The sequence below is a fragment of the Chelonia mydas genome, chromosome 17 (assembly GCF_015237465.2).
Source record: "Chelonia mydas isolate rCheMyd1 chromosome 17, rCheMyd1.pri.v2, whole genome shotgun sequence".
Lineage (NCBI taxonomy): Eukaryota > Metazoa > Chordata > Testudines > Cheloniidae > Chelonia > Chelonia mydas.
The window spans coordinates 18,380,588-18,397,908 of NC_051257.2; the positions used below are offsets into that span (position 1 = coordinate 18,380,588).

The 17,321-nt window shown below is 43.7% G+C and overlaps 1 protein-coding gene across 13 annotated transcripts in view; it reads left to right on the plus strand.

Moving 5' to 3' along the window:
* The window catches only part of CUX1 (cut like homeobox 1), a 382,370-nt gene that overhangs the window by 55,841 nt on the left and 309,208 nt on the right, over positions 1-17,321 (plus strand). For 12 of the 13 annotated variants that reach the window (XM_037880470.2, XM_037880466.2, XM_037880469.2 and 9 more), the window contains one exon: positions 13,736-13,846. In XM_037880470.2, coding sequence (XP_037736398.1) covers positions 13,736-13,846 — 111 coding nt within the window. Of the gene's footprint in view, positions 1-978; positions 987-13,735; positions 13,847-17,321 lie in introns of those variants that run through there. The other variant, XM_043531061.1, reaches the window with a different exon arrangement.

The following is a 17,321-nucleotide window of genomic DNA, read 5'->3' on the forward strand; positions in this document are numbered from 1 at the left end:
TGGTGCCCAGAATCCACATTTCCAGATATTAATAGCAAATAAAACACTATCAGAATTTAGTGAAGGAATATTATAAAATGTAAATAAAACTCTCACCTGAGAGCAGTGCTGCTATGCCACCTGGCTGAGAGCAAGTTCTAACTAATGACAGCATAGTATATTAACTCAGTTAAATTGATTGACTGTTCCAAAATATAAAAACATAAAACCTTATTAAATTCTTATTCATTGAAATTTTCTTTCAGCTGAGCTGATTTGGATGTGTTATGCACTGATCAAAAATTCATAATCTGTAGTTGTCAAAAGAGGCCTTGTTTTTTTTTTTTTTTCAATGCCTATTTCTGTGATCATTGCATGATGCTAGCAGTGCTTGTGATCCCAGTGCTAGCAGTCATTAGCGATGCACTTCCCATGTGACAGTGCTGCTTCCTGAGTGATGCCATCTTGTACTCACAGGAAGAAGGACAAAAGAGAAAGTGTCTCATGTGGAATCAAATATGCAATGATTATAGTCATTGTTCTGTTATATTCTATACTGACACAGTGACCCCTTAGAAGAGGAACAATTTAATTATTAGGATAGATGCTATTGTGATCATAATTAAGGATATGATTTAATCACAGGTATTTTTAGCAAAAGGTCATTGACAGGTCATGGGCAATAAACAGAAATTCATGGCCCATGACCTGTCCATGACTTGTTTTATGTACCCTTGATTAAATCTTAGCTGGGGGGTGGGGAGGGGCGCTGCTCGTGGGGAGCCGCTACTATGGGGTTGGAAGCTGGGGGCCAGTGGCACCAGCTGCTGGGGACCATCGAGGCCAGCGGCACCAACTCGCACTGTTGCTCCTGGGGCCACTGCTCAGACAGTCCCTGGGGCCAACCGCACAGGTCCGTGCTTGGGTGGTCCCCGGGGCCAGCTGCTTGGGGCTGCCTAAATAGCGGCCGGTGCAAGCAAGAGCCAACTACACCAGCTGCTGCAGAGGTTGCAGAAAGTCATGGAATCCGTTACCTCCATGACAGACACAGAGCCCTAATTATAATATCTTGCTTTTCAAACTGGTCAACTGTTGATCAGCTTAGTATGATAGTATGTCAGGCAGATACTGTACAGCTTATTTTGTGCAACTTGGCTGAACAAAACCTTAGTTGACACCTAGCAGTTGGTTTTAGAATTACAGGGTTAGAAGGGACCTCAGGGGTCTGTTGATTCTCCTATTTTATTTATTTTTATTTGGCATGGTTCTGGGTATGACCGTAAACTGCATCTGACTGGAGGGCCTGGTGTGAATATACTGGGGCTACTCATGGCGGGGTAGCTCCTATAAAATACCAGTGTTGCAACCTTCAGAATAAGACAAGTATAGGGTGACTTAAAACCCAAGCCCCCACTGCCTTGTGGGCATTCCTCATTTGAAGTAAGGCTAAGGGGCATCACCCTGGCAGAAACGTGTCCTTACTGAGGTGTTAGGCAGTCTGCAGCAGTTCTCATCTGTTGCTCTCTGGCAGAAGATACAACCATACAACTGAGCATCTGGATTCGGTCTGGCATTTGGACTCTGTCTCAATGGTATAAAAGGGGAATGGTAGGTCTAGGGCAGCCTTTGCCATGATCCAGTGGGTTGACGGTTGCCTATTATTTAGCAGAAAGAGGTGTGATTTGATTTGCCATCAGTTACTATGAGAGTGACAACTTTTAAATTGTGTGGGGTTTTTTCTTTCCAAGTGATTAACCACATTTAGTGTGTGATTACTTGATTACATGCTATCATGTAGCAAGTCCTCAGGTAGAAGTAGTATGGATCGGTGAATTGAGTATGGGGCTAGGAATCAGGAATTTCCTTTATTCTAATCCAAGTTTCTAGCTACTACTTGCTGTGCAGCCTTGAGCAAATCACTTAAACTGTCTGGGTCTCGGTTATATATATATATATATATATATATATATATATATAAAATTATAAAAATAAATATATATAAAACAGGGGTAGGGAAACAAAGGTCTTAGCACTGTAGAACTACTAAATATTTTGTTTATTTTGTAAGTGCTAAATAAAGTGGGAGTGAAATCTCATAGTTTTCAGGACCTTTAAGTTTCCTGTTGGGACTTTTCCCCCTTGATTTAAACCTCTGGTGTTAAGTTGGCTACATATTGGTGCTGCTGTGGAGGCTGCTTTTAACATTCACTTTTTAGGGGAGAGAGGCAGTTATTTAATGTGTGGGAAGTCAGTTGAGCCATAAGTCCTGACAGTCACAGGAGTTGTCATGGTCTAGGTTGGACTTGAAGAATAAAAGAAGAATTGATGTGACTTGTTACAGAAGATGAGAACCAAACTACCATTTCTTCATGGACATATGTTTCTGTTGAAATGAAGTGAAATAAAATGCAATGACAGACACCTTAGTTGCTGTGCATATAAACGAAATGGGGTGGGGGTCATGTGTGGCTGAGAGAGAATAGTGTGTGTTGGCTTCATTGCATGAATGCGCTCCAGTACAGACAAACTCCTTAAAAAGAAATTTAAAAATAAAATTCTTTGAAGGAATGCTGGCAGAAAAGCAGAGGCATAGATGCAATGAGCACTTAATTCAACCAGTATTTTAGCAAAATGTTCCAAGTGATTCCTAGATTGCTAAATAGTTAAAGGAAACTAATTCATTTATGCTGGGACAACAATGAGGTGAACGAGACCCTGGTGGCTTGCGGCCTCTGTAGCAGTGTGGCATTAGATCTGTTATGAGTGGAGTTGGGGTGACAATTGGATGTGAGTAGAGACTGACAAGGAGAAGGAGTTCTGAGAGAGATAATCTAGGCATGATGAAAACTCAGTGGTTCCAAGGATTTGAGGAAATGCAGGATAAAATGGGAGAATGCTAGAGGCTGTCCTAGACATGCATGGCAAAGGATTGTGAGCACTGCTGTTGGTGACTTCATGGAGAGAGTAGATGAAAGGCTATGGGGAAGCAGTAGAGACTGTGTTGTTGCTATGTCTGATTGTGTATTCCTAACACACAAACCTTGAACTCAGCTTCTCTGCTGAATCTTAATTCACACCTGAACCATTGGATCAGAGGACTATGCAAAGCAAAATAACAGTACACCTCTACCCTGATATAACACGGTCCTTGGGAGCCAAAAAATCTTACCGCATAATAGATGAAGCTGCGTTACATCAAACTTGCTTTGGCCTTGAGCATTTCTGTTATTAATAGTCACTTCCCGCCCCCTGACTGACCCCTCAGAACCTCTGACCCATCCAACCCCCGCCCCGTCCCCTGACCGCCCTGCCCCCAGAACCTCCGAACTATCCAACCCCCCCTGTCCCCTGACTGCCTACCAAGACCCTCTGTCCCTTATCCAACCCCTCGGGCCCAGCCCGGCACCCTTAACGTGCTGCTCAGAGCAGCATGTCGGAGCCAGATGCGCTGATCTGCTGGAGTGCGCAGCACACCCCCCCCTTCCCCCCCGAGCGCTGCTTTACCATGTTATAGCTGAATTTGTGTTATATTGGGGTAGAGGTGTATGTGGAAGTAGTTACTTACAAGTTAGCTTCTACAGCTTTTACAACAGATTGCAGTAAAAGGTGGGGTTGGAGGGGGTGGGGATGGACAAAAGTGAATTCTTGTTAATAACTCTGGAAATGAATCCTGCCTTGCTTATGCTGAATACTTTTTTGAAATTTTACTACCAGTGCAGCTCCACTGCCAGCTGCCAACGGTGGCAGTGCTAGCGTAGACCCTCACTAGCATTTTACAACTATGTCAGATTAAGAACTGTTCATGTGAACTGTCCTATTTTTACTAAACAAGAAAAGAAGCTTGTAAGTCAAACCTATTGAGTCCTCTGGCTCCCTTATCCTTACTGACCCAAGAACAGCCTCTGAGAGTTTGGGACCCAAGGTGCCGATCCAAAAGCAGGAACAGTTGGAACTATAGGGACTATCACAGTGCTCTTTCCCCAAGTACTAATGGACCCATTGCTGTCTCCTCTGCATCTCTATCAGTATTTTGCTGCTGCTGTCACTGGCTTCTTTGGAAGAGCTGCTGGCTTTGTGCTCCTGTTTCTAGATCTGTTGATGCGTTGCTCTCTGTTTGTGGCACAGGCTTCTTTGAGCTGGTGTCAACGTGGGAGTCAGATGCCACAATGGCTTTTTTTTTTTTTTTTTTAAAGGGTGAGTACTACGTCTCATTGATGTAAAATTGAGCTACATTGTTGCTCTTTTGTGTGTATTCTCCCTTTGCCTTATGCTTTGGGTACTGCATAAATTCTTTTCTTACCATCCAAAAGCAGTGTATGAAGTACAATACTTGTTGCAGTTAAAGTTTAAATTCCCTGTTTGGTGTCAGCAAATAATAGGCCCATCCAAGATCTATGAGATCTCAATACGTTTGTGAAGAAACTCAAATTCCACGTGGTTTTCTTTGGCCTCCATCATCCCCTCACTGGATCCAGGAGACTGGTATGCTACCCTTGAATTGAAGGACACCTACTTTCACATAGCGATAACTCTGTCCCACAGAAAATACCTCAGGTTTGTGATGAACAACGCCCACTATGAGTTCACAGTTCGGCCTGTCAGCGGCACCTCGGGTATTCACTAAGTGTGTGGCAGTTGTGGCTGCGTTCCTGCGCAGGTGACTGGTACAGGTGTTCCTGTACCTCGATGACTGGCTGATCAAGGGTCGATCCAGGGCTCAAGTAGAGATGTAACTCGCCTTCATAAGAGCGTCTTTTGACGAGCTGGGCCTGCTATTGAACGAGGGGAAATCAAAGCTGTCCCTGGTGCAGAGGATGGAATTTGTAGGGACGGTACTGGACTTGACACGGGCCAGGACATTCCTTCCCGAAGTGAGATTTTGAGCCCTCGACAGTGTCACTTGAGGTCTTAGGCAGTTCCCCACCACCACAGCATGGAACTGCCTGAAACTTCTAGGACACATGGCTGCTTGAACACATGTAGTACAGCATGTCATACTCAAACTTCAACCTTTTCAGTCATGACTAGTGTCAGTATATCGGCCAGCCCGGGACAGTTTGGACAGGATTGTAACTCTGCCTCACCCGGTACTCAACTTCCTCCTGTGGTGGCTCGACCCGCAGGTAGTATGTGGTGGGTCTCCTTCACCACCCATCAGCCATCCCTCTCGCTAGTGACAGATGCGTCAGACTTGGGCTGGGGAGGCACATTTGGGTTACCTCAGAACACACGGCCTCTGGTCTCAGGCGGCTCTCGCTCTGCACATCAATATCCGAGAGCTGAGAGTGGCACGCCTGGCATGTCAGATTTTCTGAGCCCACCTAACAGGGAGATGTGCATCAGTCATGACACACAACACCACAGCGATGTTTTATATCAACAAACGGGGGTGCATGCTCCTCTCCCCTGTGCCAGGAAGCCCTCATGCTGTGGGACTTCAGTGTAGAGTACTCGATACACCTGCAAGCATCGTACCTTCCTGGAGTACAGAATGAGTTGGCGGATTATCTCAGCAGGTCGTTCCATGGCCACCAGTGGTCCCTTCGTCCGGACATCATGAACTCAATCTTCCATCAGTGGGGCTTTCTCCAGATGGACCTGTTTGCCACATGACACCACAGGAAGTGTCAGCAGTTTTGCTCCTTCCTGAATCACAGCCCAGGCTCCATTGTGAACACTTTCCTCCTTCCATGGGGAGGCCGTCTCCTCTATACGTTCCTGCCCATCCCTCTCGTTTACAAGGTGCTCCTCAAGATACGGAGGGAAGAAGCTACAGTGATATTGATAGCTCCAGCTTGGCCTGCCAGCACTGGAACACATCTTTCCTGGAAATGTCCGTGGAAGCTCCAGTCACCTTGCTGTTCTTTCCGGTCTTACTAACTCAGGATCACAGCTGTCTCTAACATCCAAACCTTTAGTCACTCCACCTCACAGCGTGGAAGCTCCATGGCTGAACCCAGTGGAGCTTTCTTGCTCTGATCAAGTAAGACTGGTTCTCCTTGGCAGCAGGAAACCTTCCACGAGAGCTACCTGCCTTGCCAAGTGGAAGAGATTTTCAATCTGGTCGGCGCAGCACCTTCCGTCCCCGACGCTTGCCTCAGTGCCACTTATACTGGACTATCTCTCCACCTCAAGCATCAGGGACTGTCTGTGTCATCCGTAAGGGTTCACTTGGCTGCCATCTCTGCCTTCCACTCAGGCGCAGAGGAACACTCAGTCTTTGCCAGCCTGTTGGTCAGCCATGTCCTTAAAGGTCTCGACAGGCTATACCCACAGGTCTGACAGCCTTTCCCGGCTTGGGACCTCAGTTTGGTCCTATCCAGACTCATGGGGCTACCATTTGAGCCTTTGGCAACGTGCTCCCTGCTCTCTCTCTCATATAAGATGGTGTTTCTGGTAGCGATAATCTCAGCTAGGAGGGTGTCTGAGCTCAGGGCACTAACATCAGAGCCCCCTTACACTGTGTTCCGTAAGGACAAGGTTCAGCTCAGGCCTCGCTTGGCTTTTCTCCCAAAGGTTGTCTCCCAGTTTCACATCAGCCAGGACATCTTCCTCCCTGTGTTCTACCCTAAGCCGTACTCGAGCAGCAGGGAGCGGAGGCTTCACTCATGGGATGTCTGCAGAGCGCTAGCCTTGTACATTGAGAGAACGAAGCCGTTCTGAAAGTCTGTACAGTTATTCGTGGCAGTTGTGGATGGAATGAAAGGTCTTCCTTTCTCCTCTTAATGGATTTCGACGTGGTCACGTCCTGCATCCGTGAGTGCTACAATCTGGCAAGGGTGCCTGCTCCTTTGATCACTGCGCACTCAATCAGGGTTCAGGCCTCAACGGCATTCCTGGCACAGGTTCCCACCCAGGAAATCTGCAGAGCAGCGACCTGGACCTCCGTACACACTTTTACTACGGAATCACCCAGCAGGCCAGAGATGTTGCAGCCTTTGGAAGACCAGTGCTCCAAATAGTGGATGACTCCGACCCCACCTCCTGAACTTGGGCTTTGGGTCACCTGATTGGAATTGATGTGAACAAGCGCTTGAAGAAAAAACGATTACTCACCTTCTCTTAACTGTTGTTCTTTGAGATGTGTTGTTCATGTCCATTCCAATGCCCACCCTCCTGCCCCTTTGTCAACTGGAACTGAGGGCAGGTTGAGTTGGGTCAGCAGGGCCCTATATAGGGTGCCATGAAGGAGCGACTCCAGGGGGCGCCCAGGCCAACCCTATGGATGCTGCTAGGGGAAAAATCTTTCTGGTGTCGTGCACGTGGTGCGCTCACACACCTGATTGGAATGGACATGAACAACACATCTCAAAGAACAGGAGTTATGAGAAGGTAACTGTTTTTTCTATCAAGATGTCTTTGTTTTGGATGAAATTGCAAATTGTGTGTTTCCCTTCACTATTTTGCTGCATGCCTGGAGAAACGTGCCAAACATACAAAGCAGTTTTTTAGCTAATCTAAAATATTTGATTCTTCACAGTGTAATAGACCCCCCCCCCACTCGTCTCCTGTTGCAGGACTGGTGAGAACTGTCATAGTTTAAACCTTATTCTCTCTCTTCTCCCCACATCTTATCAGCAAGCGGTCAGTATATTTCTGCTGGCATAGTTAGTAGGCTGCAGAAACATGTCAAACATATAATGCAGATATCTTAGCTGCTGTAAGAAACATTTTCTTTTTCAGTTTCCCTTAATCAGGTGCAACTCCTTTTCAGGACTTCTTTTTAGAGATGCAGGTTCTGATTCTCCTTCCCTTATCTCTCCTGCAGCGCCCAAAATTAAATTGTTCTTCATACATCCTCCCCACCCACCTGTTATCTCTCTCCAGTCTCCACCAAATCTAGTATCTGTGCACATTCTCACCATAGATTCTTTCCTCTAACTTCTCCCTTCCACCCTCCTGTTTCACTCATTGCTAGGGGGAAGGGAAGGAGCTGGGAGAGAAGCAGATTGGAGATTCTTGGTAATGCAGGGTCTTCTCTGCTTGAAGTTCTCAGCTTCTTTCACCCTTCTCTGGAAATGTTTAACTGTGGGTGGGCTGGGGAGTCCTCTTGCAGTGTTCTGAATACATAGGTAGCGTCCCCTTTCTGAGAACTCTCTTCCCAGACAGAGCAGTAAAAAAGCCATCTAATTCCAGAAGAGTCAGGTGCTCGCACATAGTGCTTCTGGGCAGGGAGCTAGAAATACTGGTTGCAGTCCTTTATTACAAAAGGGGATTTTTGTTTGCGCGCGTGCCAATGAGTGTGTATGATCTGCTCAGTGTTCTAGTGGGTCAGTGAGGGCTGCAACTGGCCGGCACGCTTTGAGTACCAAGGGAATATACCGTTGCTTTCTCTGTTTTTAACATGTTAAATAAAAATTAAAGGAAAAAATATTAAAGCCTAATACAATGATATTCTAGTGGAACTTCATAATTGTCACATTAATACCAAACAAATTCATCATGAATTTGTTTAATGTTACAGTGAATACCAAATTAACCTTGTGTAGTTTGTGTGATGTATTTCTGATAGAGCATAAAAGAAATATTTGATGTTGATATTTGAGGATTCCTTTTTAACAAGGCTTACATTTAAGAGTATAATGCTTTCTTTTCCTTGTGTTCCCCCATTTCAAAAGTGAATGTAATGTTGGTGAAAGGTTCATGGACAGCTCTGGAGAGATGGTCATTTAGCTAAGCACAAAACAAGTGTAGAATGGGTAATAGAAAACACCCCATATTACCTCTCCAATCTGCCCTAACTTGGTGTGACCAACCATGGGGTGGAATTAGTTTAGCTCCATGTCTCTGATTGAGCTCGTTTCTCGATGTTTCTCAAATGAAAAAGTGTCCTGAGACTCCAACTCATTTTGCATAGGCCGTTGAACAGTGGTACATTTTGGATACCCTTGACTAAAAGTTTAGTAGCCAGATTTGAATTAGTGAACCTGGAGGTAATGGGCTCTGAATCCCCTGCACAGACTGGTTCCCAGTATAACACCTTTATTGTTCGGTTTCTGTTGCTTTTAATCTTGGCAATTTTAGGCTTCAAAGTTGTGGGGAATTGTTAGACAACAAAAGAATATTTGGTCTGAGAGATTGGCATCCTGTAATTTTAATGGAACCTCCAATATTTTTCTCTTTGTAATCTTAAATCTCCTTTTATTGGTTACTTAGAACCTATTGTGGCTGGTGGGCCACAAATTTGTCTTACCCAGAAGGTTTTGGGATCACAAGTTTATCCATGTGGTATCAGTCTCTTACAAGAATAATTCAGTGTATGGTATTGAATTTTGCAATAAGCCCAGCCTCTCCTGAGACATTCCTGTGTATGCCACAAATGTGGGAAAATCTTCCGTAATTATTGTATTGTTGCACCTAGCGCACAACTAGTTTTTCCAATAAATGGACTTTGCAGCCCTGATGTCTAAATAGTTATGATCAAGAAATGAAGAACAAATTAAGATGGTTCAAGTTTCGGGCTTGCCAACCTTGACAATGTCTCCTTAAGATTTCATTAATTTCTATTCTTCTACAACTTTTTTAGCTAGAGGACTGGATACTTTGCTTGTATGAGTGTCTAAACTATTCATGACAGGTTTCAGAGTAACAGCCGTGTTAGTCTGTATTCGCAAAAAGAAAAGAAGTACTTGTGGCACCTTAGAGACTAAACAATTTATTTGAGCATAAGCTTTCGTGAGCTACAGCTCACTTCATCGGATGCGTACTGTGGAAAATACAGAAGATGTTTTTATACACACAGACCATGAAAAAATGGGTGTTTATCACTACAAAAGGTTTTCTCTCCCCCCACCCCACTCTCCTGCTGGTAATAGCTAATCTAAAGTGATCACTCTCCTTACAATGTGTATGTATCTATTCCACATATCTATTCAGGGGACACCATCACAGGGCCTAATAACATCAGCCACACTATCAGAGGCTCGTTCACCTGCACATCTACCAATGTGATATATGCCATCATGTGCCAGCAATGCCCCTCTGCCATGTCCATTGGGCAAACTGGACAGTCTCTACGTAAAAGAATAAATGGACACAAATCAGATGTCAAGAATTATAACATTCATAAACCACTCGGAGAACACTTCAATCTCTCTGGTCAATCGATTTCTGATCTCAAAGTGACTATCCTTCAACAAAAAAAACTTCGAAAACAGACTCCAATGAGAGACTGCTGAATTGGAATTAATTTGCAAATTGGATACAATTAACTTAGGCTTGAATAGAGACTGGGAATGGTTGATTCATTATAAAAAGTAACCTATTTCCCCTTGTTTATTCCTTCCCTCCCCCTTGCCCCCCCACTGTTCCTCAGACGTTCTTGTTAAACCCTGGATTTGTGCTGGAAATGGCCCACCTTGATTATCATACACATTGTAAGGAGAGTGATCACTTTAGATAAGCTATTACCAACAGGAGAGTGGGGTGGGGGGAGAGAGAACCTTTTGTAGTGATGAACACCCATTTTTTCATGGTCTGTGTGTATAAAAACATGTTCTGTATTTTCCACAGTATGCATCCGATGAAGTGAGCTGTAGCTCACGAAAGCTTATGCTCAAATAAATTGTTTAGTCTCTAAGGTGCCACAAGTACTCCTTTTCTTTAAACTATTCATAGCGCTTTCTATTGTTACTCATAGACAGTGGACCAGGACATTACGCTTTCTATCCACTGTGTCAAGCTGTCATTTCAGCAGCTTGGGAGTATTGATACATAGTCTCTCATCTCTGCCATTCTCCTTTTTTCCTGGGCATGCCCAGTATGTTGAAGGGTGGCATAGCATGGGTACTGGTTTCTCACCAGCAAGGGATTCCTCTGTGCAAAGGAAATTCTCAAGAGGCTGGATCAGCTGCCTTAAAATCTGCTTTATACCAGTAGACTGGCAGAAAGCAAACAGGCCAGAAGGAGTGTCTAACCTACTATCTAACTCCTCTACTCTCATAGTGCAAAATAAGATCTTTGTCTGAAGCAATTCGTCACTTTGTTCCTCTTCTCTAAAATTGGAAGCAAAAAACTGTATTGACAAATCTACTACTTCTCTATTCTTTTTTCTAATTTATTACTAATACTACTTAGTAGACAGCATTTGCTTGATATTTTATCTACTGCAATTCTCTCCAGTGTCATCAGTTTTTCTTCTTGCTTTTAACTTCTGCTTATTTCTAAAATATAGATTTCCAAATCGTTGTCCTTACCAGATTTTATTTATATTTTTGAAAAGCCTTCTGTTTAGCCCTTATTGCTCTTTATTGTAAAGTCTAACCACATTGGTTTCTGTTGCTCTTTTGTCTTGCATAAAATTAACTGGGATGAATTTCAAATGTGGCTTATCCAACTGTTAAGTATTTTCCACTTTTCTGCAATAGATTTCATATACTGTATATTATAGAATTTCAAACCAAAATCTGTTGGAGATATTGCCTTAACATTTTCCTTAAAGTCAGAAATATTGAGCGGTGGTGGTTTTTTTTTTTTTTTTTTTTAAAAGAGTGTTATGTGGATATTTGGATCACTATCTCCAGGATGGTTCCTAGTTCAGATATATCATATTTTTTAGGATTAAATTAACTATGGTCTATATGTAATAGTAAGAAACTTAAGATATCTCTTTGTGAGGAAGTGAAAATTAAGAAAAAAACCTTCAGAATCCTTCTGAGTTGGGTGCTGCAACAGAAAAATCTCAGACCCCGTCCTCTTCTCCCCCCCCAACCCCGTTGAACTTACAGAATCATGTAAAATATGTGCACGTCAACCCAGTCTATGCTTCAGATTTGTTAAATTAGTTTGAGCCTAGAAGTAACAGAAAAGTGGCAGGATTTACATATGAGAGAACCAATAATTTTAATCCAGATTTCTTTCACAAAATGCCTAGAAAGAGGCTCAAGAGCTAAAATCTTGGCCTTATATTTTTCATCTGGTTGTGTCAATCTGATTTTTTTAAATTGATATTTGTTTATATCTAAGTCTTTCATTCAGTTTCATAGGATTGGCCATTTCTGCCCTGGAGAATAGCAGAGGTTCTTTAGGCCAAGACCAAGGTTTATTGGCAGAGTTATGTGGAGAAGATGGTTCAGAACCTGTCTACATTATGCCTCACTTTAGCAAGTCAAAATGAAAGAAAATAAATTAAAAGTAAAGAAAATATAGTGCCAGATTCTCTCCATAAATGCATGGATATAGCACCTGTTGACTTAAGTGAAAATGTTGCACGTATCTGAGTGGGAAAGTTAGTATTTTAAATATAACATTTAAATATTGCAAAAGCAAGCAGAGTGATGCAGAATGATTTGAATAGTGTTGGCTTATATGCTGATAAGTGACCCATGCAATGCAGCATGGTTTAATTTGAAGTATGGTGTTGAGTACAGAAGAAAGATGTGATGGTGGATCGTATGTTGAAATCACTTGGGCGAAGCTTGGCAGTAATGCTACGGCTGTATTGGTAGTTCTGTTTACAATAAATTGGTGGAAGTTATTCTGGCATTCATAAAATATGACTACAGATGAAGGCTATTGTGTGGTGTTCTGGTGACAAAACAATCAGCAAAGGGATAACTACAGTTATTGATAACGTAAGGGGGACAAGTTCCAATATGAAGCAGAGACAGAGGAAAAGATCATTTGGTCTTTAGAACAGAAGGAAGTCTCTTATTGAGGGATGTCCCCTAATTTTAAAAATTTTGTATGGAGAAGAACATAATGATCCCAGAGAGCAGTTTGTGATCTTAAAAATAACTTTGAAGTAAAGCCATCATCGGTTGACGTTGAGGAAGAACTTGTACTTCAGTTATTCAAACATAGCTTTTTCACTCAGAATACCTAAGACAGAGAGTGGTTCCAAAGCCGGCAAACGAAACAGGTGATGTAAGCCATTTAAAAATGGAACGGACTTGGACTTGAAGTAGACACAGGACTGTCTCTAGCTATTCTGGAGCCCTATGCAGCCTCCCCCCCCGTAGGGGGTGTGTGTGGGGGCCCCAGGCCTCCACAGGGGGCAGGGGGAGGCTGGCTTGGGGGGTAGGGGGAGGGAACCGCCCCCCAGTACTCACCAATGGCGCGGCAGGGGCCGTGTCACTGCACTTTCCGCTGCCGGTGAGTGCAGGCCCGGTCCTGCTGCGGTCCTCGTAGGGGTGGGGGCAGAGGCAGAGCAGGGCAGGGGCTTTGGGGAAGGGGCAGAGCAGGGGTGGGATGGGGGCAGAGCAGGGCAGGGGCTTTGGGGAAGGGGCAGAACAGGGACGGGATGGGGGCAGGACTGGGGCGGGGGCCATGGGGAAGAGGTGGGGCAGGGGCTGTAGCAGCACACAGCTGCGCAGGGCAGCAGGAAATTTTATGCCCCAAATTTCCTGGTGCCCTACGCAGCTGCATACTTTGTGTATGGGTAGCGATGGTCCTGAGTAGACATGCTACATTAGTTTGATTTGGGGATTATTATGAGGTATATGTTGCATTAGTTTTGCTTCTGGTATCTTACTATATTACCTTACTATTGTATAACCCTAAATGTGTTTGAGAAAATATCTGTTTGATTTTCCCACATGCAAACAACAGTCATTTTTGGTTTCAGGACAGAATTTAAATTCTGTAGCACTTAGTGTTTAATTACATTCAAGGGAAGTAATTTCTGGAGGTTGGTATCTTTGTTCTGGGAATTCTTGAGAGGAGTCGGTATAAAGGCTTATATTTTTATTTATCTGGAGTAAATGACCTTCTCTTCAACTAAGAGCAATTACAATCTTGCTGTTCCTTTTCCTGACAGAGAGAGCTTGATGCCACAGCAACGGTATTGGCTAACCGACAAGATGAAAGCGAGCAGTCTAGAAAAAAGCTTATTGAGCAAAGTCGTGAGTTCAAGAAAAACACTCCAGAGGTAATGTGAAAAGCTACTTCACAGTCATTTGACTTTCTTGATGTAATATATTTTAACAAGTACTTGTAAGTAAATATATAATATAAAAAAAACTAGATTGGATGAATGTGATTCAAGGATTTTCTTTAGTGTGTTGCTTAATTCACCATCTTAATTGTTATTGATATATATGAGGACTCTTTGTTAAGACTGCTTAAGTGTTCTATGATTGTTGAAATATGAATTGAATTTTTTGGGCTCTAAACTTGAACACGGTATTTAACGTAAATGGCTTGTTTACGTTTCATAATCTAAAACTCAGAGACATTGCAAAAATCTTTTTGTTTGTGGTAATCCAAACTTTATCACTCTACATGCATGTAGACCCTGGCCTTTTAACTCCTTAAATATAAATCAAGGGTGAAATTTCAGCTGTGCTCTGCATTGGCCCATCTGTTTCCACTGAAGTCAAATGAAGTTTTACCATTGACTTCAATGGGAACAGATCCAGGCCAATGCTCAGCATTGGGGCAAAAGAAAGTAATACATTAGTGGGCAGAAGCGGGCAAAGCTATGGAGGGGGAGAGGTCTGAGTCAGGGAGGGTACAGGAGAAGGTGTGAGGCAGAGGGGATAAACATCTTTTCAAAGGCTGATTTCTCAAATAAGCAAAGTGTCTGGAAGTTGATGGAGGATTTATATGTGCATTCTGCGAATTTTGTTTTTCTCACCTTGCTATGAAGAATAAAACCTCAAATTCCCCAGAATGCAAAAATGACTTTCTGCATTTGTCAGTTTGTTGGCTTATTTGGAGAACTGTCCCTGGCAAATTACTTCACACACTGACAACTGTATTTTTATCAAGCAGAAGCAAAGTCTCTCAGTAAACTTTTAGTTGATTGTCTGGCTGCTCATACTCAGAGGAAAGCCCGGCATTCTTATAGGGGCATTGTTTTCCCACTCCGTTTTTCAAGTCTGTGGCTTGCTTCTGCAGTAGATAAGCAAGACATACAGGTAAGTGAATAGTTTTTAATATGTAAATCATATAGAGGTAGAATTTAAGATTTTTTTAATAAATAATTTTTTTTAATAAAAACACAATACTGCGGCCTATTGTTCACTAATGTTTTCCTTGTCTTCAGAAGTAGAGATGGATTAGATCCAAAACAATGATTTAGATCATCCTCAATATTTGGGGAAGCTTGGATCTGTTCCAACTTTTACAGCTTGGGCTCATCTCTCTTTGTCACTGCCAGATCATATTCTTCTGTGAGCTTGTATAGATTTCTTGGTGTTCCTTTTCTCTCTTTCCTCTGTTGCTATGATGTCTTCTTTTCAGTCTTCTCTGCTTCTGAACAGGAATTTCATAGTCTACTTCATCAAACTCTGCTTTCTTTGTCAGAATTAAAAAATAAAGTGGGTTAAAAAAAGAGATAAAGGTAACTTATGCAATTAGTGCTTTCAGAGACAGAGGAAGTATCTCAGACGTGACAGGGCCAACCTGTGCTTCCTCAGCTGATTGTTGGTATAGAAGTAATTTTTCTTTAGGTAGGGTCCCTATGGGTATCCCACTGGGTGGGTGGGTGTGTGCGCATGCGCGCGCGCACCACACACCCTTGATCATAGATTTTTATTAGGAGTGTCCATTTGGTTTCGCCCTCAGTTCCTTCTCAATTGCCTGGGCCCGAGACAGAGATAGCATGTCCACCTCTATAGCACTTGGGTCTCACCCAGGTAGCTAACCTACTTGCAGTATCCATCGCTGACTGGGATGGCCTCTTTACATGAGAGGCAGCATTTAAACCCAAGTGAATTGGGCATGCCCCTCACAGGGAGAATTTTCCTGCAGGGAATGGAACAAGTCTCTATTACCAAAGAATTTTTTTTTTGTTTGTCCCCCCCCCCCCCCCCCCCCAAACACGCACGCACACACTAAACTAACTACAAGTAATAAACCAGCTAGCTAATGTAAGGAGAAGCTCCGTATTTGCCGAGGTAGGCAAGAAGTGAAACTTCTGTCTAGCCCCGAAATCTAGGGTCCAGAAGAACCAAAAACTCAAACTTCAACTCCTCGTGATGGAGCGTTCCCCCGATCTCCTTTGGAACCAGGTCGGGAGCCTCCTGGCCATCAGTCTTCAGGAATTTCTACCCCCACTTCCACCTCGGTGCAACATTTTCCTAAGAAATAGAAATCCTCAGAGCCTTCCTTCAAATCCTCTCAGAAAACCAGATCTAGTTCCCTTCTTGGGGCTTCTCCCTCAAAAAGACCTTGGTCTCCAGTCTCCTCAGAGGTCTTCGAGGCTTTGTACAATAGAGGGGAAACACTCGTTCGGTACAGGGGATGTGAGAAAACAGGGCTCTAGGAAGACCCTGCATCATTGTCTAGGGATGGCACCAAACATAGAAGATCAGTACCATCAACTCTGACTCCTCTTTCAATGCTCGTACCAAGTGTCACGGTACCACGTAAGCCTCCAGCCTCATTGTTGCAGCCTTGAAGTGCCTTATGCCTCTGGTATAATCTGAGAAGGACAAACACTCGGGTACTAAAACATCTGTTGGTACTGCAGGACTTCAGATACCAGAGAGACTTGGTGATGGCTTCTGATCCAGAGTCTCCATTGCTGACAGGTACCAAGCATATTTCTGTATAGAGAACCTCTTGGTAGCGGGATCCTTTTGCATCCCCAGTACCGTCACACTCTCCACCCACCCTTTCCTCTGGGAGCTCCTTCATTTGAAGAAGAGGAGGATGTTGTTGATGATTTCCCCTGTGCTGCTTCCATTTCAGTGCAAGGTTCTCCGATTATACCTTACACTAACTGTCTCCCAAAGGGACAGGGAAGATGCTCCAGGACCTTATCAATCCTGGTGGGAGTAACCCTGGATTCCATCCCATCATATGTATGGGCCTGGCTGGGATGATTTAGTTGGTGTTGGTCCTGCTTTGAGCAGGGGGTTGGACTAGATGACCTCCTGAGATCTCTTCCAACCCTGATATTCTATGATTCTAAATGGCCATATTGGGATCTCTGGGCAGTCTATTGCTGGTAATTCTCTAGGGCCCAGACCCTATCCTATAGGGATGATAGGGAGACACAAGCTTCTCTCCCCCCACCAGCAACAGGAGGAAACATTTGAGGAGCAGGATACCAGGGTGGACAAAAAAAGCAATGTCTCAAACTACCATCTTGTCCTCTTCACCAGATGAAGCCTTGATTTCTCCCTCACCATTGGTGGCTGATGATTTTTGACAGTTCCAGGACTTTGTTAAGCAGGTGGCGGTCTCTCTGAAGATACCCCTAGAGGAGATCAGAGAACCCCAACACAAGCTCTTGGACATTCTGCACTCTGACGTACCAGCTAGAATTGCCCTCCCTATTAATGAGGCTCTGTTGGAATCCACTAGGACCATCTGGCAAACCCTCTCTACAGTGAAACCCACTTGTAAGAGGGTATCCCTACCAAGGACTCTGAATTCCTCTTCTCCCACCCACC